Source organism: Rhinopithecus roxellana, chromosome 6, assembly GCF_007565055.1.
Source record: "Rhinopithecus roxellana isolate Shanxi Qingling chromosome 6, ASM756505v1, whole genome shotgun sequence".
Lineage (NCBI taxonomy): Eukaryota > Metazoa > Chordata > Mammalia > Primates > Cercopithecidae > Rhinopithecus > Rhinopithecus roxellana.
In genome coordinates this window covers 57,249,375-57,272,357 of record NC_044554.1, presented here as the reverse complement: position 1 = coordinate 57,272,357, position 22,983 = coordinate 57,249,375, and the positions used below count along the sequence as shown (strand labels likewise).

The following is a 22,983-nucleotide window of genomic DNA, read 5'->3' as shown; positions in this document are numbered from 1 at the left end:
ACGACTTCATTTTCTTCAACCCCTCTGAAGATCCTGACGCTCTGGGATGTGTTGGCTATACCTTGTTCCCCATCAACCAGGAGCATTACTGAAGTTACGGTAAAACAATTAATGTCAGGAGACTGACACAAAAGCAAATCCTTTCAAAGACTGGTAAGGTTTACTTCAATTAAATCTTCATGTTTTATTTTCCCTCCATTCATTTTTTTTTCTAGAAGTGGGATATATTAATTTAGATTAACTAAATGTTTGAGTCAATCAAGCTTCTGGTATAGTTTTAGAGATGACTACAAAATGAAATTGATAGTAACTGAGAAAAATGCTGCTGACACACTAGCTGTAGCACAATTCAAGTTTATTCCATTTGTTCTTGCAACACAAAACTTAAACACAGTATTATTTAGCATTCGGATGTACATGAACTAGGATACTTATGAGAAACCCAATTGTGTCAAAAGTATGACATTGTGGAAAAAATGAACTCAAATATATCAAAATGCACAAAGCACTAGTCTTCCTCCATTACTGCTTAGAAAGATATGATTGTTTCTCCATTTACAAAATAGAATCAGGACAATTTAAATTTTTTATATTTTGCATGCAAAACACTGCAATTGCTTATTTATGTAGGAGGGCACTCTCACCAGCGTCTTCTATACACAATTGAGTATACAATATTGCATGGAAGAAAACAGCAGCTCAATTGAAATATTAGAAAAAAAAAATCAAATAGATACACATAGATTTAAAATCCAGTACTTGGGAAAAGAAATCAATGAATAAAAGGCCTACTTGTCTGCAGCTTCCACACACTGCACCTACCTACTACCTCTCTTCCATGCTTAACTGGGTTTAGAAAGGTGAGCTATGCGTAGAAGAACTACTTGGGATATTCAAGTGCTGTATTTGAACGATAAGCCTATAGATACCAGTCTGAAGCTGCAAGGGAGACTTTGTTAGTACACTACTATAAACAGGTAAACTACCTGTTTGTACTTGATATAGTGCATATGAAATGACTGATTTAATACAAAACTACAGAACATGCAAGATTTTTTCTGAGATGTTAAGTATTACTTCAGTGGAGAACAAAACTTACTTAACCTTTTGCTAATGCATGTAGTACCAGAAAGCAGACATGGTTTTAGCTTCCTTTACTCAAAAAATGAACATTAAGTGTTGTGAATTTGTCTGCCAAGTGGTTCAGAAATACATTATAAATAACCTAGTTAAAAAAAGAAACTGTGAACCATCTTGGTCAGTCTATTCTATTCTATGTTTATATGTTATTTTCTCAAGCAATAGCTTCATAATTATGGGGTTTACAAAAAGGTTGAGAAAGAAGAGGGAAGGCGAAATAGCCTCTACTGCATTACAAGGAACATCAGGATAAACTGTACAAAGAATTACATGGTTTCCATACCATGAATGTAGAAAGCAGGCCAGGTTTGGGAATGATAGGACAATGCACTCTCTGCAATAGCCAACTACAACAAAACACTTTGAAAGCAAAGGTGAAAATTATGTCAAGGGAAAAAATTCAAGCCTTTATGTCAAGAGGTGAAAACATAGGTATCAAAACACCCTGTTGCACTACGTTGATAGTTATAGACTGACAGAGTGCCCTCCATTTTCAATGAGGATGTCTCCATATTTTAGTTCAGTGATGTAATAAAGTACTGATTACTGATTTTTAACCCAACTCTTAACAGGCTGCATTAAGACAGCAAAATTAGCCAAATACAACAAAGTATTTAAACCACTACTTTGTGATTGTTTTCTTGGATATAGGAAAATTACAGGGTTAGGCTAGTTGTAAGTGAAAAAGCCACAGGATTAAAAAAAGGGCACATGGGGAAAGATACACACCCACACCCACACACACGCCCACACGCCCAATCAGCAACTGATCAGTAAAACTTGTTATTAACCAGGGTGACTGTTCTTGGTAATAGTTTAACCCTGCTGTAGAATGCTACGTTGCCTTTAAAAATCAATTCAATTATTACCCACAATCTGAGTATCAGTCCCTAACCCACCCTCCCCTCTCTAAAAATTTGAGGTACATTCAATTATTGCATGACTTGGCTAAGAAAAAACTCTTAATATTTTTAGTAAGGTTATATGGATGGCAAGTCAAAGGAATCTTAACATTTTAAATGCAAGATATAAAATTTAAGCTTATATATTTTAATTAGCTGTACTGCTCATGAAATAAATATTTGGAAATATGTGTAAATATTTTCTGCAGGTCATAAGAACACCATTTTAGGGCACTGTATTCTAAGAACAGAGAATACATTTTGGAGTTGTCACACTTTATGCGATGCATGATTTATAAAAGCAACAAAAATATATTATGCAGGTGGGTTGGCATATGTTCAGCAGAAGCCTATCAACAACTCTGGGAAACCTGGTTACAAGTATATTTTTGAAGGGATGGGGCTAAATTTGTCCAAACAGTAAATCTCACCCCAGTGATAGCTTTGGTGCAATAAGTAATCAGCATCCAAGATGGGTCTGAGAGAGGCATTCCAAAGAATGTTCCTTAATTCTCCATACATAACCGAGGTCCATTCAAACAGCAAATAAAGAAAATCCATAGGTACTAAGATAACTGTTCTCTCTTTATATGATACTAACAGGCTTATGGCTATGATTCTATTTTTAAATCCCCTTTTACTACCAGCAGGAGTTTGAAAGTGTTTCAATGCTATATAAATGTATGAATCTAGAGGAGAAAAAAATATGCATACTGGAATGGTTTCTCCTTTAGACTTCCAAAACTTAAGATTTTATAAATAAAACTAGTCAGTTTTATCTAAAGAGACATGAAATCCATGTGAAAGGGGAGAGAAAATCCAAAGTTCAGTCATCCAGCAATTTAGGAGTGTGCCCCTCCTCACCTTAACTAAGCTTTCACATAAAGCTTAAAGTCACTGAGGAAAGATTTGGTCACCAACCTTATAGGCAGCGCTCTTAACTATGCCAGGAAATCCCCAGTAGAATGCATTCTTAAGGCAGAAGGCTAGAGCTAATTGCTTATCTCAGCACCCTAAGTTTACATCACAGCAGCCACTACTGTTTACACAGTTAGGGCTACCAAATATGTCGAGTTGGCCTTTGTAGAATCAGACCTTCAACACAATCAATTAATAAATTAGCTAGGGAGCTGAAAAGGTCAAATGATACTGGTCTATTTTGTCTTTGCTCTCCCTTGGGTATAAGGTGTATTAGAAAGGGAAGAGGCTTACTTGATCAGGAATCCCAGTAAAAACCTGATCATGGTTCTTTTTGCCCCTCCTCCAAAACACTTTTTTTTTTTTTTTTCCCGGTAGTCTGATTTGTTATGAATTTCTCTCTCCCCTCACCCCTCACCCCTCTTAAAGTATTTAGCTGAAGAAGCTGGCAGATAGAGAGTGACAGACAGACAGGCAGCAGTGTGAGGCCACAGGAGAGTCATTCTTCCCAAGTTATCAGTCCATCCATCCATCACTGGAGAAGAGCTTTGATTGCCTGGTTGTCAGTGGCTTCAAAGGCGGTCAGTCCATCTGGGCCTTTCACAGTTTTATCAGCACCCTGGAAAAGAGAGGAAAGGGTCCTTATCATTTAAAGAGCCCACAACTGGGGGAAGAGAATGTAAGACTAGATTGCATGGCACAGGTTAATGTTTACATCAAGAATTAAAAATTCTTTACTAGTGGAGACTATTCTACTGCAGAAAAACAAAAAAGCTGGCAATGTTATGGATTAATGTTGTAAAAACGCCCCATTATTTTTCAGGCACTAAGAACTGTAAGCTACAAAATTAACTCAGGCAATCACTGGCTTTTATTTATACTATCATATATTTATCTAATTAGGCTTTAAAAATAATATCCCTATGCACAGTATGAAACGGGGAAAAAGTAAATCACTCTGCTAAAGTATTTCTGTGACAAATTATTTTTTCTTATTTGAAACACTTTTTGTATATAATACTTAATGCACTCTACATCAAGAACATATACAGTATTGGTCATTTTACTTGTAAACACTTCGCAGTAAATGCCTGAGAGGCAGACTGTAAGAAGGTTCCCTGCGATATTGTAGGGAAATATTCAGTGCAGATACCAGACCGCTCTGAACGCTTAACCTGGAGAGTGCTGCCCTGGAACATTTTATCTGCAACACGGCATTCTGGTTTTGAGAGGGTGCATGTGCCCTTTTGTGCCTGTATGTTGTTTTATCTGTCTGCCCTTTCTGGATGAAAGCTCCATGGGGGCAGTAATTCACCACTGTACTCCCAGCACCTGGAAAAGTGCCTAGGTGCATGGTAGGTTAATCTGCTCCCAAACCAGGTCTGATTCTTAACTTCCAGAGACAACATCCTACCACCTGAGAGTTCTCTTCACCAGCTCTAGCTCCAGCCAGTATTTATTCACCACATAATCTCTAGAGTCCTGACCCACTCCCCTTGCCAAATCTCACGCATTCTTCTGCTCGTTCCTGACGCCTACAGAATTGTTTAAACTTGGCATATATGGTCCTTTAGAGGCTAACACTGGTCAACTTTACCAGTCTCTTCTCCAGTTAACCTCTCCATGCTCTAATCCTACAGAATTTCCCACCAGTTCCTGCTGTGTGTCACGCCTTTATCCATGCGGGCTCTACATGGGACGCCTTACCCTTTTCTTTGGCAAATCCACCCATTCACTCAACAAATATTTACTGAATGTTTAATGTGCACATCCTGTGTAAAGGACTGGAGAATCAAAGAAAAATAAGACAAGAGTCTGCCAGTCTGGATGGTATGAGAGTCAGACAACTCAACCAACACAACACCGTGAGACGAGAACAGTAACAGGGATGAGTGGCCCATAATCAGAACAGGACGTGGCAGGAGGGCGTTTTAAGGGAGAAAGTCTTCCGAGATGAGGTAAAAAGCCTGAGCTGAGTCTTGACGAGGAGTACAGGCTAATTGGTTAGTAAACCAGGGAGGAGATGACATTCTAGGAAGTGTTAAATGATCACAAAGTCCTCCTCAGTATTATTATAAAAGTCTCTATTTCCTCATTTCTAAATCAATTTAACTGCTTCATGGAAGACATGGAATTCAGGGTCAAGTGGGAGAGATGTCAGTGCATGAGAACTTCAATGCTATGTGTCCTGCTGCAAGGGTTAAGGGACAACTGGGATAACTGTATTCAAAAAAGTTATTTCTTATTCATTTTGATGGCTGTTTTTATGACTAGCATTATAAACTGTAATTCTGCATTAACAGTTACATATTATAGTGAACTTCTATTGCTTTTTAGCTACCGGAGTTTATTTCCCTCCATTTGATGGCAGCACCCTAATTTCATCTCGGGGAATCATTTGTCCCCTATTATTTTTTAACATTTGAATTTTTAATTATCATGGGTACAGAACAGTTCTACATATTGATGGGGTATGTGATGTTGTGATACAGTCATACAATGTGTAATGATCAAATCAGGGCCCTTATCACGTCTTTGTGTTAGAACATTCTAATTCTGCTCTTTTACTTATTTTAAAATACACAGTAAATTGTTAACAATTGTAAACAATAAGTTGTTAGTAACAGTTAACAATTTACTGTAGCCCTGTTGTGCTACCAAGTACCAGATCATATTCATTTTAAGTGTATTTCTGTTCCCCTTACCCATTCCCAGTGTCCTCTATAGTCCTAGGATTATAAAACGGAGATGCTTATTTTCCTCACCAAATTTCAAATATTTATTTAACTCAAGCGGAATACTCTCTCCTAGATTTTGAATCTTGACTGAAGAGATCAAAAGAGGGAATATAAGAAGTCAGAGCTCATTTCTGGGGCATCCCCTTCGATGAACCAGCTGAGAAGTTCCTGCTACCCAGAGCCCTGCAGTTGCCACAGCTCAGTCTCTTCTCAGCCTGGTTCCCAGCTTTTCCTGTTGATTCTGCAACCAGGCCAGTAGCTTTTCAAAAACTCCTTTTCTGCTTGTTGACTTATCTCTGCTATTTGCAACCAGAAGTATTTAGATAAAATATTTTTAAAATGTGCATGTCACCTTTTTCCTAATTATGAAGCAAACTTAGAAAACTCATAATTCTATAGGTTAGATACAAGTAATGTTAACATCTTAGTCTTTCCTTCTACTCTTCTGTTCTAAATATGTATACATATATACTTGTTTAAAAAATGATCGAGTAATTATAAGTAGAGTGACTATATTTATATCAGACAAAAGAAGCCTTAAGATAAAAAAAATTACTAGAGACAAAGAGGACATTTCATAATGATAAAACGTTCACAATTCAAAAATGTAATTGAAAAATTCCATTTGTAGTAGCATCAAAAAGGATAAAATACTTAAGAAGAAATTTAAGGCCAGGCGTGGTGGCTCACAGCTGTAATCCCAGCACTTTGGGAGGCCTATGCAGGTGGATCACCTGAGGCCAGGAGTTCCAGACCAGCCTGGCCAACATGGCAAAACCCCATCTCTACTAAAAACACAAAAATTAGCCTCATGTGGTGGCACATGCCTGTAATCGTAGCTACTCCGTAGGCTAAGGCATGAAAATCACTTGAACCCAGGAGGCGGAGGTTGCAGTAAGCATAGATGAGATCAAGACGCTGCACTCCAGCCTGGGCAACTAAGCAAGACTCAGTCTAAAATAAAATAAATAAATAAATAAATAAAGAATTTAATAAAGTAAAACCAGTTGCTCTAAAAAAAAAAAAAAAAAAAAAAAGATGAACCAGTCTTGTCAATATAGGTAGGAATATTAAAACAACTTTTTTTGGTACTTGATGCAGTAACTGAAGAATTTAAGTATATCTGGCCCTATCGCTTCCTTGAAGAAACCATTTTTAAAATTGTTTATAATTATTTGCATAACTTTAAATAATATACTCACGCTGATATTTGAGCTATAACTTTAGATTTTATCTTTTGACTTCCTGCTACACAGATAAGCCTTTAGCTCATCACTACCACCCTTCCCTAGACCCTCGCAATTTCTTATACTTAAAATATTTTGTTCTTTATAAATGTAAATGATATTTATTTAAACCTGTATTTCTTGTTCCATCAATTCTCATAAAGTAATTTTATAAGATACTTTCTCAACCTTCCCATCACTCCCTTCACCTCCTAATTTGCCAGCTCTTCTATTTTGTCAAGATTAACTTTAATATTCTGGTATGTAAAAACTGTGTTTTTATCAATTCTTATAGTTAAAATAAGTGACGTTCAAATTATTTCTAGGTAAATGCTGCTTATGGTGGCACCTAGCAGACTAATATGACTAGTCATTTTCTCTGTTGTTCCAACACTGCAACCTGTGCAATTGTCACACGTGAAAGAATCAGAAGGTAACACTTAAGTAGCAGCCTGAGTTTTCCCCAGTCCCACAAACTTACGAATTAAAAGGATTTGGCTCTGTGTCCCCACCCAAATCTCAAGTCTAACTGCAATTCCCAAAGTTGGAGGTGGGGCCTGGTGGGAGGTGACTGGGTCACGGGTGCTAATGGTTTGGCACCACCCCCTACCCTCCTAGTGCTGTCCTGTGATAGAGTTCTCATGAGATCTGGTTGCTTAAAAGTGTGTAGCACCTCCCCCTTCACACTGTCTCCTGCCACAGTGAGAAGATATGACTGCTTCCCCTTTGCCTTCTGCCAGGATTGTAAGTTTCCTGAGGCCTCCCCAGCCACGCCTCCTGTACAGCCTGAGGAACTGTGAGTGAATTAAACCTCTTCTCTTCATAAATTATCCAGTCTCGGGTAGTTCTTTATAGCAGTGTGGGAACAGACTAATTCATGAACCAATTTGTTACTCTTAAGGTAAACTGCTACCACAGAGAGAACCTAAAACACAATGAATTGAACTAATTTATTTCTTGCTCATAAAACAGTCTTAGTGCTAAGCACACAGAGGTTGGCGGGTGGCTCTGTCCTTTAAGGTCATCTAAGGACCTAAGTCCCTTCCATTCTGTTGATCTTCCATGGGTACACTCCTCATCCATATGGCTGGAGCTGGCTCATCCTACATCTGCTTTTAGCCTTCTAGATAAGGAGAAAAGTCCACAGCAAGTGGCTTCCTATTTTGTAATGATTTGGAAGTGACACACATCATTTGTGCATATCCCATTAGCCTAAAAGTGAGACACACAGCCATAATGAAAACTGCAAGGAAAGCTGAGACAACAAGGACTACTTAGGCTGCCATGTGGACAACTACAACCTGGGGTTTTCTTTCTAAAAATCAGACATGGCAGACAATTTGCAACCTGACCTACACTGCTCTGAAAACACTTTGAAATAAGTCACTAACATCCTCTAAATGCCAAGTCTAGTCAATATATATGGTATCTGAACAGTGATGATAGTCTTATTCCCAACTCATTGTCCTAACTCTGAAGACAGTATTATCTCCACATTCTCCTGCCTAGCCTGCCTCTCCCTCCTGCACCAACTCCTTCTACTCTCCCCTGCCTCCCTTTACTTTCTCTGGCTGTCTGTTATACAGGGTTCAGGTCTTTAACACCCTTCATAACTTGCTCAACATGCTCTTCCTAATCATCTCATCCATGTTCAACCTTTATTGTCCTCATTCTGAGGACTGGCTTTGAGACTTACCTATTTTAAGTTCCATAAATACCTTGAATTCAACCTCTCCCAAAAGGAATCTGTAATCTTTTCCTATAAACCTTGCTCCTTTTTTAATATTCTCTAACAAGGTGAAGAATACTACCATCTTCCAGAAGATGTGGAGGACAGTATGCAGTTCTTGTTTACTTAAGTCTTCAGACCATACTATTAACATTTCCCATCTGTCCTTGGTTCTCCATTGCTACCATCACTTTTTTAGTTCAGGTATAAACATTTTGATGCAATGATTTATTTTATTTTATTTTATTTTTGAGATGGAGTCTCGCTCTGTCACCCAGGCAGGAGTGCAGTGGCACAATCTTGGCTCACTGCAACCTCCGCCTCCTGGGTTCAAGCAATTCTTCTGCCTCAGCCTCCTGAGTAGCTGGGATTACAAGCCTGTACCACCCCGCCTGGCTAATTTTTTTTTTTTTTTTTTTTTTTTTTTGTATTTTTAGTAGAGATGGGGTTTCATTGTGTTAGCCAGGCTGGCCTTGATCTCCTGACCTCGCGATCCACCCGCCTCGGCCTCCCAAGGTGCTGGGATTACAGGCATGAGCCACTGTCCCCAGCCTTTTTTTTTTTTTTTTTTTTTTTTTTAATTACACAACTGTAATTCAGACTCCACATGTTTGGGTGTTCTTTCTCAAATGCCAGTCTGATCATACTGTTCATAATACCTAAAAGCCCTTAATGGCATTCTCATGAAATAGAATAAAGATAAATGACATGACACATGAAGGCAGAATCTGTTCCCTACCTACCTCTTTAGTCATAGGCCTTGTTAAATCTTTTCTACCTGACTGTGTGGCTATGCCAAACAACGTGCTGTACTTTAATACGTCATGGTTTCTTTCTTGTCCCTGTGACTTTTCTCGTTGTTGCTTCTGCTTGGGATGGTGCCCCAATTCTCTACTGGACTCTTAGACACTAAGTTTCTAAGGCTCAAGTGTCAACTGCTTTATGAAATTACAATGGTGGTACCTGGAGCTGTAATGACATTCTTATTCATAACACACTACCCCCTTAACTTCCTAAGACCACAACTGCCCTCTTCTTCATGTCTTTACATATTGCATATAACTCTTGTCACAGCAACCACAATGCTTCAATGCACTGATTGTTTTACATGTTTGTCTCCCTTTACCAGACTATGTTGAGGGCAGGAACAAGGCTTATTAGTCTTTGCAATCCCAAGGCCTTGCACAGGCCCAATAAGAAGTAATCAATAAATGTTTATTAAATGATACAGGCTGAGCACAGTGGCTCACACCTGTAATCTTGACACTTTCGGAGGCTGAGCTGGGCAGATCACCTGAGGTCAGGAGTTCGAGACCAGCCTGGTCAACATGGCAAAACCCCTTCTCTACAAAAAATACAAAAATTAGCCAGGCATGGTGGCAGGCACCTGTAATCCCAGCTACTGGGGAGGTTGAGGCAGAAGAATCACTTGAACCCAGGAGGCGGAGGTTGCAGTGAGCTGAGATTGCACCACTGCACTCCAGCCTGGGTGACAGAGTGAGACTTCATCTCAAAACAAAACAAAACAAAAACAGATACAAATGGGAACTAAAAATATATGATAAGGAACTTGATAAAATAATTATAGTATTGAATCAGGCAGATTTTATTAAAGACAGACTGCTGTGAATAGATCAACAAAGCATTTCCATTGTGAATAGGCTGCCTGCCTACTAGCACACTACATAACATACTCACTTATTTTCAGGTAATTTCAACATAGAAGTCCCTTTACTGCTGACATCTGATTACAATCAGAACTAGGTTCATTTGCCTACATTTAGAGCATGATTCTGCTGATTTTTCTGAAGTTTTCTGGAGGAGAAAAAGGTTGCTAGGGCCAAGGTAAAGCGACCCAGACAGGTTGTTTGTCATTCTAGGCAGTAAACGTTTTTAAGACATTGCAAGTAATTTATTGATTTTGTAGATAATCAAGTATTATTTGATAGTGTGAGTTCAAACATGGAGAATGTTTAAAAAAACTTCAAGTCATGCTATCTCCACCCATAACTAATTTACAATCTAGCTGGAAAGATAAGATACACCCACATGAAACAACAAGAATGTATCTTTACCTGCTTGTCACCTTTATCTACTTCTTACTTCAGATAGCCTAATTCCACTGTATATTATCAGTTGTTAGCATGTACAAATAGGCCAAGAGAACTAGACTAGTAACATTTTAAGGATGAAACTCTCAAACTCCTACAGAGGTTATCTGACGTTCTATTGACAAAAGGCTTTTGTCAAAGTTTTTGAAGATGCTGCTTATAGTTATACTGATAAAATGACAGAATAACCAGCAGCTTTGTTTCTATGCAAAATTTATAAAATCAGGCAGAAAATTAGTGCGCACATGCACGCACACACATATACATATCCAAGTGCTAATTGGATACACACACACACACACAGAGACATCTCTCTCTCTCTGGAACCAAATATAAATACAGTCATCTATATATATAGTCATCCCTCTGTGTGTGAGGGGGATTGGTTCCTGACTCCCTCTTGGATACCCAAATCCCTTATACAAAATAGCTTAGGATTTGCATATAACATACACACATCCTCTTGTATATTTTAAATTATCTATAGATTACTTATAATACCTAATACAATGTAAGTGCTATATAAATACAGTTGAACCTTGAACAACATGGGTTTGAACTGTGCAGGTCCAATTATAAGTAGATTTTTTTCAATAAAAGTTAACATGGAGTGTGCCTGCCTCTCCTATCCCTCCTTCCACCTCTTCCTCCTCTGAGACAGCAAGACCAACCCCCAATTCCTCCTCCTCAAGCTACCTGAAGCAAAGAAAATGAGGATAAAGACAAAAGGTCTTTATGGTAACCCACTTCCACTTAATGAATAGTAAATGTATTTTGTCTTTGTAATGATTTTCTTAATAGTCTTTCCTCCAGCTTACTTTACTGTAACAATGCAGTATATAATACATACAAAAAATATGTGTTGACTGTTTATGTCATCCATATGCTTCTGGTCAACAGGAAGCTATTAGTTCTTTGGGAGTCAAAAATTCTATGTGGATTTTTGACTGTGCAGGGATTGGCAACCCTAAGCCCCTGCATTGTTCAAGGCTCACCTAGTTGTTACACTGTATTGCTTTTTAATTTATATTATTTTTAATTACTGTGCTATTAATTATTTTTCTGAATCTACTTTTGATCTGTGGTTGAATCCATGGATGCAAAACCTATGGCTATGGAGGGCAAGCTGTGTGTTATCTCTATATATGCATATGGATTTACCTATCTACATATACACATAAACACACACATACCCTTCCCCCTTGGAATATAACCCAATTACTTCAGAAAATTTTCTTTAGCAAGCATGGTTTTGAATGGTCAATTCACTTTGGAAAGAAAGCAGTTCAGAATCAAATACAAAATGAACGTCTGAAAGGACTACGACTGCAGTTGAGGATTAAAGGCAATTCAAGGAATATTTGCAATGTTTCTGGTTTAAGGTTTTATGACAGATACTTATCAGGTAAGGATTCCAGCAACCTTATGTTGATTTGAACTGATACGACGTGAATATAAAACTTTAGGCCGGGCGCGGTGGCTCAAGCCTGTAATCCCAGCACTTTGGGAGGCCGAGACGGGCGGATCACGAGGTCAGGAGATCGAGACCATCCTGGCTAACACAGTGAAACCCCGTCTCTACTAAAAATACAAAAACTAGCTGGGCGAGGTGGCGGGCACCTGTAGTCCCAGCTACTCGGGAGGCTGAGGCAGGAGAATGGCGTAAACCTGGGAGGCGGAGCTTGCAGTGAGCTGAGATCCGGCCACTGCACTCCAGTCCGGGCGACAGAGGGAGACTCCGCCTCAAAAAAAAAAAAAAAAAAAAAAAACTTTAAAAAACCATTGAAACAGCTTTACAGAGTTTAAGCTCTTTATCATTCCATAGAAGCATGCTGGCATCCTCACTCAGAAATTTGTATTTCAAATACAGACTTTCTCAGTCAAAATAAAATCAGAAACAGAAAATAGAAAGGAGAGAAGGCCTACTGAAGACGGTCACACTAACAACAGTAACATCTGACAAGAGCTTGACATGACTACAGTAAGAAAGAAACCAAGATTGAGCCCGGCTAAAGCTTAGCTAGTGTAAGGACAATTAACCAAAACTTCAACAGACCCCCCTCGAGGGTTGGATGCTGGTAAGGCTTCAAGGAAATCACCATGCCGTTACTCTGCTTAAGAGAAAAGTATATAATACCCTTAAGAAATTTTCTATCCAAATAGTTATTTTTTACCCTTACAAAGGTTTCTTCCCCGCCCCCCCACAGTACTTGTTACTACCTGAAATTAAGTTACATTTATTTGTATACCTTTTTACTGTCTTCCCTCTAGAAAATGAGGTGTCCAAGAGCAGAGGATCTGTTTACCTCGTTAACTCCTATATCCCCTGTATTTAAATGAATACAGTGTGTACTTCCTTTTGATATTAAATGTCTCATGAAGACTTCGAAAAATGTAAAGGATCAAAGACATTCTTTGTTCTTTCCTTGGAACCACCCAATTACCTCTCATTCAATTGTGAGATTCTCTGTGAAGCCTGCTGGGATTTCCCAGGCGGCTGGTGCCCTGGAGATCACAGGTCAATACTGTAGCTCACTCAGCATCTGACACAACTCACTTCCAATCTGCTCTTTCTTGCTTTCCTCTACTACAGAGGTTGAAAAAAAATGAACTCCTCAGACTCCCTTAAAGCTACAGGTGGCTATCTGACCTAATTTTGGCCTGTCCTTTGCAGTGTGGGCTAGCAACAACATACACAGTGGAGCCAGTCACTTAGCCTTGGACTGCACATCTTCAGACTTTCGTGTTTAGATCACTGCAGTAAGGGTTTTTGTTACTCATGGCTAAACTCTACCTCTCTTAGGGAACTTACCAGTCTGTAATTAACTGTTAACAGGTGTATCTTCCCCAAATTAGACTGAGCTCCACGAAGGAAGGGGTCCTGTTATATTTGTCCCTGTGGCTTTAATACCTAGGATAATGCCTGGTAGCCAGCAGATGCTCAATGAATATTAAATAAATGAAAAAAATTCACATCTGGGTCATAGTAACAGAAATCTTACCCTTAGTGAACACAAGTGTCCAAATTAAAATGAAAAATTAATTTTTTAAAAATACTATCTTGTCTAAGTATGCAATACTGTATCATTAGAATATTGTCAACTATTTTGAATCAATTTATATGCATTTTAGAACAGTCTTGAGAAACTGTGCTATACTCACAAAGAACTCCATTATCTCATGATTTGGGGCAACTGTTTGTAGTTCTCTGGTACTATGAGAAAAATGTTCAGAATCTTAAAACCTTACACTGTTTAAATATATACTTAAATATTACCATTACCATAGAACTCACATGTATAATTCAATTTCGGAAACTACTAAAAATGAATTTGGTATTTAGTGACATTAAAAAATTATTCAAATACCTACACTTATATATACTTTGCAGTTTTATCTACTGGTGCAAGATGATTTCATAGTACACTTAATTTCATATTTAATTTACATATTGATACAGGAGACAGTAAAGACAATTTCTGGATACCCTATAAGGTCTAATATAATACAAAACACAGTGATTATTACATCCCTTACATTTTTTGTAGCAGTTTTGAGTTTTTAATGTTAACAGTACAAATATGTAACAACATTTTTCTCACAGCAGTCCCCTGAAGTAGGCATTGTTAACTCCATTTTGTAGACAGGCTCTCAAGCTCAGTTAAGAAACTTGCCCAAGGTCAGTCAAAACAATCTAAACAGACAGATACTTCAAGCTTTCCAAGCAGCTGCTCAAACTTTGTCTAAATGACAAAAACTAACAAATGAGAGTCACACACATGTGAGCAATGAGACACATTTTATGTTTCGTTTTATTCCTTATTTGAACAGTTAACTATAGTTCATTTTCAGTTGCGTTTATAATGGTCTTGGATTTGTTCTTATGGTACCCCTAGTAAAAATATGACTTTAACATCTCTATAGCAATCATATTTAGCATGAGTAGAAAGATCATTTCAAGGTCTCAGAGAAAAATTCATCATGGAATTAAGAGGATGGGTTAAGTACAAATGAGCCTTCAAAGCACTCCTCTTCAAGGACATTCAGATACTGAGCTGTTATACTACTTTTTTCCTTTTTTTTTTTGAGGTGGAGTTTCACTCTCTTTGCCCAGACTGGGGTGCAATGGCATGATCTCTGCTCACTGCAAACTCCACCTCCCTGGTTCAAGCTATTCTCCTGCCTCAGCCTCCTGAGTGGCTGGGATTACAGGCGCCTGCCACCACGCCTGGCTAATTTTTTTTTGCATTTTTAGTAGACATGGGTTTTTTTTTTTTTTTTGAGACGGAGTTTCGCTCTGTCGCCCAGGCTGGAGTGCAGTGGCCGGATCTCAGCTCACTGCAAGCTCCGCCTCCCGGGTTTATGCCATTCTCCTGCCTCAGCCTCCCGAGTAGCTGGGACTACAGGCACCCACCACCTCGCCCGGCTAGTTTTTTGTATTTTTAGTAGAGACGGGGTTTCACCATGTTAGCCAGGATGGTCTCGATCTCCTGACCTCGTGATCCGCCCGTCTCGGCCTCCCAAAGTGCTGGGATTACAGGCTTGAGCCACCGCGCCCGGCCGACATGGGGTTTAACCATGTTGGCCAAGCTGGTCTCGAACTCCTGACCTCAGGTGATTCACCTGCCTCGGCCTCCCAAAGTGCTGGGATTACAGGCGTGAGCCACTGTGCCCGGCTGCAGTTATATTACTTAAGAGGCGGCACATCCTAAGTTTCAGATGAAAAAGTATGTTCACACTTGAAACAAAGTTCTTCTCATAAAGCTTATTTTCTTCAGGGAACCCTCATTTGTACAGCAAGTCTTTCCTTTCCTGAGAAGCCCATCAATCCTGAACAGTCTTAACACTTGCTGAGAATTTATGATGTGCTCGGCATTTCAACAAGCGGCTTATACACATTATCTCACTTGAGTACTTGGCTATACTGAGAGGCAGTATAATGTAATGGTTACAGACACAAGCTCTAGAGCAAAATTGACTGGATTTGAATTCCAACTCCCCTTCTTGCTAGTTCTGTGATGCTGGGCAAATTTCCTAAATTGCTTTGTGCCTGTTTCCCCAATGGTAAAATGGATAAAAAAAAAATACTATAAGACTACTGTGGTGATTAAATGAGTTAATATACACAAAACCCTCAAAACTGTACTTGTACATTGGAAATGTCATCTAACTGTGAGCTATTTTATCCTCGTATCAACTCTATGTGGTAAGTACAGGCCTAGGTTACAGAAGAGAAAGCTTAGGCTGAGATAGTAAGAAACTTGCTCATACCCACAGGAGTTACTAAGAAGCAGAACTGAGAACTAAACTTGTGTATGTGTAGGTGTGTGGCGCCCCAGCACATAGCATAGATCACTAACAGAAGCTAAAGCGATGTGCTGTAGTCTAAAAAAGCTAAATAGTTAATGACAATGAACTTACAACGTGGGCATAGTTGTGTATGACATTTGTGAAACCTATCAAAACAGTCTAACAATTGGTTCTTCAGTTATTTATGGCGCAAATCTTGTAGATATATCATTCTGGTAGGCCCTTTATGACACAGTTTCTTAACAATCAGACAATTCAGTAAGGCACTGCTGAGTTCTTTGAGGAATACCAGTCCTAAAACTTTTTTGAAACCCAACATGACCAGGTTATATGGAACAGAATTTTGGGGTTCCAAATACTCCTAAAATGTGAGCGTGAGAATATCTAAAGCTATTCAGATTTTATTGGAGGTATGGCAGTAATTCAAGTAACAAATAGTAATTCAAGTAAGTATTTGTTCTGCCTGCAAGCACACCAATTTGCTTATGCTGAAAAGGGCTGACTTTCAGCCCTTGTATCTTACACAATTTGATTCCCAATTCAAGTAGCACATTCTGCACCACAGACACTTCCCTGAGGAGTCAACAATGCTGATACTTGAGAGGGGTATTCAAGTTTTACTAACTGGCTGCTTGATTAAAAAGAAAAAGCACAGAAAATACATTTATCAAAAACGTGAATGTTACCAGACAAGATGGTTTTTTCTATTTCTCCAGCAGACTGAATTTCAGTATTTTTAATCTCTATAGCAATTATACATAAGACATAAAACATTTTGACTTCCTTTAAGTAAGAATGCAGTTGAGTATACCTTTGTTCTCAAGCCAGGAATAGTTAACTTACAGAGTGGTCTGAAGCAGCTGAGTCACTAAAATTAGCGTTGCATAACCATCAGTGGTATATATACACATATAGTTGTTGTTGTAAGATTAGAATTGGCTTCCTGAGAAGATAAATTCTTTTGACACAGAAGCAGAAGAAAAAAAGGAAAACAAAAAAGCCGTTCTTTTGGGCTTTCTCCTCTCAGGTATAGCTCAGTATGCTAAATATCACTAGTAACAAAATGATAGCTTATAATAACAAATTAAGTATGCTGTTAGCTTATTTTTGTAATCTAAGAATAAAACTAATTACAATGTTTTGAAACTTTCATTAAGTTCTCAACTCATGAGATTTTGATTTTCTCATGCTGGGGTACAACTTTTCCTATTTATTTATAAGAATTCGTATTTCTATAGGCGATTGAGAGGTCATTTTAAATAGCAGTATATACCACGTAAGGCATGGAGTGTAAACACATCAGCATAAATGACTGAAAGCTTATCTGTCTAAATTCTAAATTATAGCAAATATAACATCTTTAAATGATTGGTAAAAGAAGTAAATATTTAGGATATTTCCCCATAATAACCCATAGTTGATTATTTAGAAATAGTATACCTTAGGATTAGGAATACTGAACTTCTTAAAATTATGTATTAAAATTATAAGGAATTATATAAATTATATGGAATTTTAATGAGTATTATAGAAAATCAAATCTTAAATATTGTATGTATTATGTTAATATTAGAAATGTACAACATGAGGCCAGGCGTGGTGGCTCACGCCTGTAATCCCAGCACTTTGGGAGGCCGAGGCAGGCGGATCACCTGAGGTCAGGAGTTCGAGATCAGCCTGGCCAACATGGTGAAACCTCATCTCTACTAAAAATATAAAAATTAGCTGGGTGTGGTAATCCCAGCTACTCGGGAGGCTGAGGCAGGAGAATTGCCTGAACCTGTGAGGCAGAGGTTGTAGTGAGCCGAGATCACGTCATTGCACTCCAGCCTGGGGTACGGAGGGAGACTCGTCTCAAAAAAATAAAAAAAGGAAAATAAATGTGCCACATGATAGTGTATTAACGCTATAGGCAAACTACTATTATTTCTCTTAAAGAATTTTCTTAAAGCACAAAACTAGATTAAGATGTCCAATTATATGTAACTGTGAAAAATACAGTAGTCTCCTTTTATCTGCAGGAGACATATTTCAAGACCGCCAATGGATGCCTTGAAACCACAGACAGCAATGAACCCTAATATATACGGCCACATGTCACTTAACAAGGGGATTTCGTCATTGTGTGAACATCAGAGAGTGTCCTTACATAAACCTAGTTGATACGGCCTACTACACATGTAGGATATATGGTATAGCCTATTGCTCCTAGGCTACAAACCTATATCCAGTATTGAATATTATAGGCAGTTGTAACACAATGGTAACTATTTGTGTATCTAAACATAGAAAAGGTATGGTAAAAATACAGTATAAAAGATAAAAATGGTACACCTGTATAAGGTACTCATCATCAATGAAGCCTGCAGGACTGGAGGTTGTTCTGAGTGAGACAAGTGGTGAGTGAAGGTGAAGGCTTAAGACATTACTACACACTACTATAGACTTTACAAACACTGTATACTTAGGCTACACTAAATTTGTAACAAAAATTTTGTTTTTTCAGCAATAAATTAACTTTAGCTCACTGTAATTTTTTTACTTTATAAATTTTTAAATGTTTTTAACATTTTGACTGTTTTGTAATAAAGCTTAGCTTAAAACACAAATACATTGTACAGCTGTACAAAAATATTTTTTCTTTATATCCTTATTCTGGAAGTTTTTTTTCTAATTAAAAAAAATTTTTAAACTTTGTTGTTGAAAACTAACACACAAACACACACGAGCCTAGACCTACACAGGGTCAGGATCATCAATATCACTTTTTCCACCTCCACATCTTGTTCCGCTGGAAGGTTTTCAGGGGCAAGAGAATACATGGAGCTGTCAACTCCTATGATAAAAATGCCTTTTTCTAGAATACCTCCTGAAGGACATGCCTGAGGTTCTTTTACACTAACTTTTTTTAATAAGTAGAAGAAACTCTAGTCTAAAATAATAATAAAAAGCCTAGTATAGTAAATACATAAACATATAACATAGTCATTACCAAGTACTATGTATGACCAGCAGTGAGGTAGGTTTGTTCACACCAGCTCCTCCATAAGCACACTGTTGACTGAAACGACATTATATGGCACATGACTGCACTATGTTTTTTCCTATACATACATACCTATGATAAAGTTTAATTTATAAACTAGGCACAGTAAGAAATAATAATAAAATATAACAATTATAACACGTTAATAAAAGTTAACTGTAATAAAATTATGGGAATGTGGTGTCTGTCTCACAAAGTATCTTAGTAACGTACTCATCGTGACCATGGGTAACTGCAGAAAAGGGGGACTACTGTAAATGAACTCTGAACTTGGGAAAGTCCATCAGCTAACACTATTCAAGAATATGATTTCACGTCTAGCCCCCTTCTAATGTGTTTGTGCAACCTTGATATTATTCAAGCGTTTAAGATTTTAATCAGAAAGACCAGTTTAGTAATGAACAATGAAAATCCCAGATAACTGTCCTATAAACTCTTGTTTGGCTACATTAAAAAAAGTGCTAGCATAGTCTAATAAAAGCATCCAGCAGGATATACACTCACCTTGTAGCACTTAGGAAGCAACATCTTACCACTGAGGGTCAGGGTTTTAAAACAACGTGCCTTATAAATTCCAAACTATTTATGAGCTAGAGCAGGGGTTGGCAAACTATGGCTTGGGTATTTGTTTTTGTATATGAAGTTGTACTGGGATGCAGCCATGCCCATCCGTTTATGTATTGTCTGTGGCAATGTTACGTCAGTGATCATATGGTTTGCAAAGGCATGCCTTTGCAAAAAGGGTATGCCTAAGAAAAAGTTTGCCAGAGGGGGGCGGAGCAAGATGGCCGAATAGGAACAGCTCCAGTCTCCAACTCCCAGTGCCAGCGACACAGAAGACCGGTGATTTCTGCATTTTCAACTGAGGTACTGGGGTCATCTCACTGGGGAGTGCTGGACAATTGGTGCTGGTCAGCTGCTGCAGCCCGACCAGCGAGAGCTGAAGCAGGGCGAGGCATTGCCTCACCTGGGAAGTGCAAGGGGGAAGGGAATCCCTTTTCCTAGCCAGGGGAACTGAGACACACAACACCTGGAAAATCGGGTAATTCCCACCCCAATACTGCACTTTAAGCAAACGGGCACACCAGGAGAATATACCCACACCTGGCCAGGAGGGTCCCACGGCCACGGAGCCTCCCACATTGCTAGCACAGCAGTCTGCCAGCTAACCGCAAGGCAGCAGCGAGGTTGGGGGAGGGGCGCCCGCCATTGCTGAGGCTTAAGTAGGTAAACAAAGCTGCTGGGAAGCTCGAACTGGATGGAGCTCACAGCAGCTCAAGGAAACCTGCCTGTCTCTGTAGACTCCACCTCTGGGGACAGGGCACAGCTAAATAACAAAAGGGGAAGCAGCAGAGGCCTGTGCAGACGCAAATGACTCTGTCTGACAGCTTTGAAGAGAGCAGTGGATGTCCCAACACGGAGGCTGAGATCTGAGAACAGACAGACTGCCTGCTCAAGTGGGTCCCTGACCCCTGAGTAGCCTAACTGGGAGACATCCCCCACTAGGGGCAGTCTGACACCCCACACCTCACAGGGTGGAGTACACCTCTGAGAGGAAGCTTCCAAAGTAAGAATCAGACAGGTACACTCGCTGTTCAGCAATATTCTATCTTCTGCAACCTCTGCTGCTGATACCCAGGCAAACAGGGTCTGGAGTGGACCTCAAGCAATCTCCAACAGACCTACAGCTGAGGGACCTGACTCTTAGAAGGAAAACTATCAAACAGGAAGAGCACCTATACCAAAACCCCATCAGTACGTCACCATCATCAAAGACCAGAGGCAGATAAAACCACAAAGATGGGGAAGAAGCAGGGCAGAAAAGCTGAAAATTCAAAAAATAAGAGCGCATCTCCCCCTGCAAAGGAGCGCAGCTCATCGCCAGCAACGGATCAAAGCTGGTCAGAGAATGACTTTGACGAAATAAGAGAAGAAGGCTTCAGTCCATCAAACTTCTCAGAGCTAAAGGAGGAATTACGTACCCAGCGCAAAGAAACTAAAAATCTTGAAAAAAGAGTGGAAGAATTGATAGCTAGAATAATTAATGCAGAGAAGGTCATAAACGAAATGACAGAGATGAAAACCATGACACGAGAAATACGTGACAAATCCACAAGCTTCAGTAACCGACTCAATCAACTGGAAGAAAGAGTATCAGCGATTGAGGATCAAATGAATGAAATGAAGTGAGAAGAGAAACCAAAAGAAAAAAGAAGAAAAAGAAATGAACAAAGCCTGCCAGAAGTATGGGATTATGTAAAAAGACCAAATCTACGTCTGATTGGGGTGCCTGAAAGTGAGGGGGAAAATGGAACCAAGTTGGAAAACACTCTTCAGGATATCATCCAGGAGAACTTCCCCAACCTAGTAGGGCAGGCCAACATTCAAATTCAGGAAATAGAGAGAACACCACAAAGATATTCCTCCAGAAGAGCAACTCCAAGACACATAATTGCCAGATTCACCAAAGTTGAAATGAAGGAAAAAATCTTAAGGGCAGCCAGAGAGAAAGGTCAGGTTACCCACAAAGGGAAGCCCATCAGACTAACAGCAGACCTCTCGGCAGAAACTCTACAAGCCAGAAGAGAGTGGGGGCCAATATTCAACATTCTTAAAGAAAAGAATTTTAAATCCAGAATTTCATATCCAGCCAAACTAAGTTTCATAAGTGAAGGAGAAATAAAATCCTTTACAGATAAGCAAATGCTTAGAGATTTTGTCACCACCAGGCCTGCCTTATAAGAGACCCTGAAGGAAGCCCTAAGCATGGAAAGGAACAACCGGTACCAGCCATTGCAAAAACATGCCAAAATGTAAAGACCATCGAGGCTAGGAAGAAACCGCATCAACTAACGAGCAAAATAACCAGTTATTATCATAATGGCAGGATCAAGTTCACACATAACAATATTAACCTTAAATGTAAATGGACTAAATGCTCCAATTAAAAGACACAGACTGGCAAACTGGATAAAGAGTCAAGACCCATCAGTCTGCTGTATTCAGGAGACCCATCTCACATGCAGAGACATACATAGGCTCAAAATAAAGGGATGGAGGAAGATCTACCAAGCAAATGGAGAACAAAAAAAGCAGGGGTTGCAATCCTAGTCTCTGATAAAATAGACTTTAAACCATCAAAGATCAAAAGAGACAAAGAAGGCCATTACATAATGGTAAAGGGATCAATTCAACAGGAAGAGCTAACTCTCCTAAATATATATGCACCCAATACAGGAGCACCCAAATTCATAAAGCAAGTCCTTAGAGACTTACAAAGAGACTTAGACTCTCATACAATAATAATGGGAGACTTCAACACTCCACTGTCAACATTAGACAGATCAACGAAACAGAAAGTTAACAAGGATATCCAGGAATTGAACTCATCTCTGCACCAAGCGGACCTAATAGACATCTATAGAACTCTCCACCCCAAATCAACAGAATATACATTCTTCTCAGCACCACATCGCACTTATTCCAAAATTGACCACATCATTGGAAGTAAAGCACTCTTCAGCAAATGTAAAAGAACAGAAATTATAACAAACTGTCTCTCACACCACAGTGCAATCAAACTAGAACTCAGGACTAAGAAACTCAATCAAAACCGCTCAACTACATGGAAACTGAACAACCTGCTCCTGAATGACTACTGGGTACATAACGAAATGAAGGCAGAAATAAAGATGTTCTTTGAAACCAATGAGAACAAAGATACAACATACCAGAATCTCTGGGACACATTTAAAGCAGTATGTAGAGGGAAATTTATAGCACTAAATGCCCACAAGAGAAAGCTGGAAAGATCTAAAATTGACACTCTAACATCACAATTAAAAGAACCGGAGAAGCAAGAG

At 39.0% G+C, this 22,983-nt stretch overlaps 1 protein-coding gene across 1 annotated transcript in view; it reads right to left on the bottom strand.

The window, feature by feature from the left end:
• Positions 1-338: 338 nt before the first annotated feature.
• The window catches only part of MTPN (myotrophin), a 56,204-nt gene continuing 33,559 nt past the window's right edge, over positions 339-22,983 (bottom strand). The window contains exon 4 of the mRNA XM_010374632.2: positions 339-3,579. Coding sequence (XP_010372934.1) covers positions 3,493-3,579 — 87 coding nt within the window. The 3' untranslated portion in view covers positions 339-3,492. The remainder of the gene's footprint in view (positions 3,580-22,983) is intronic.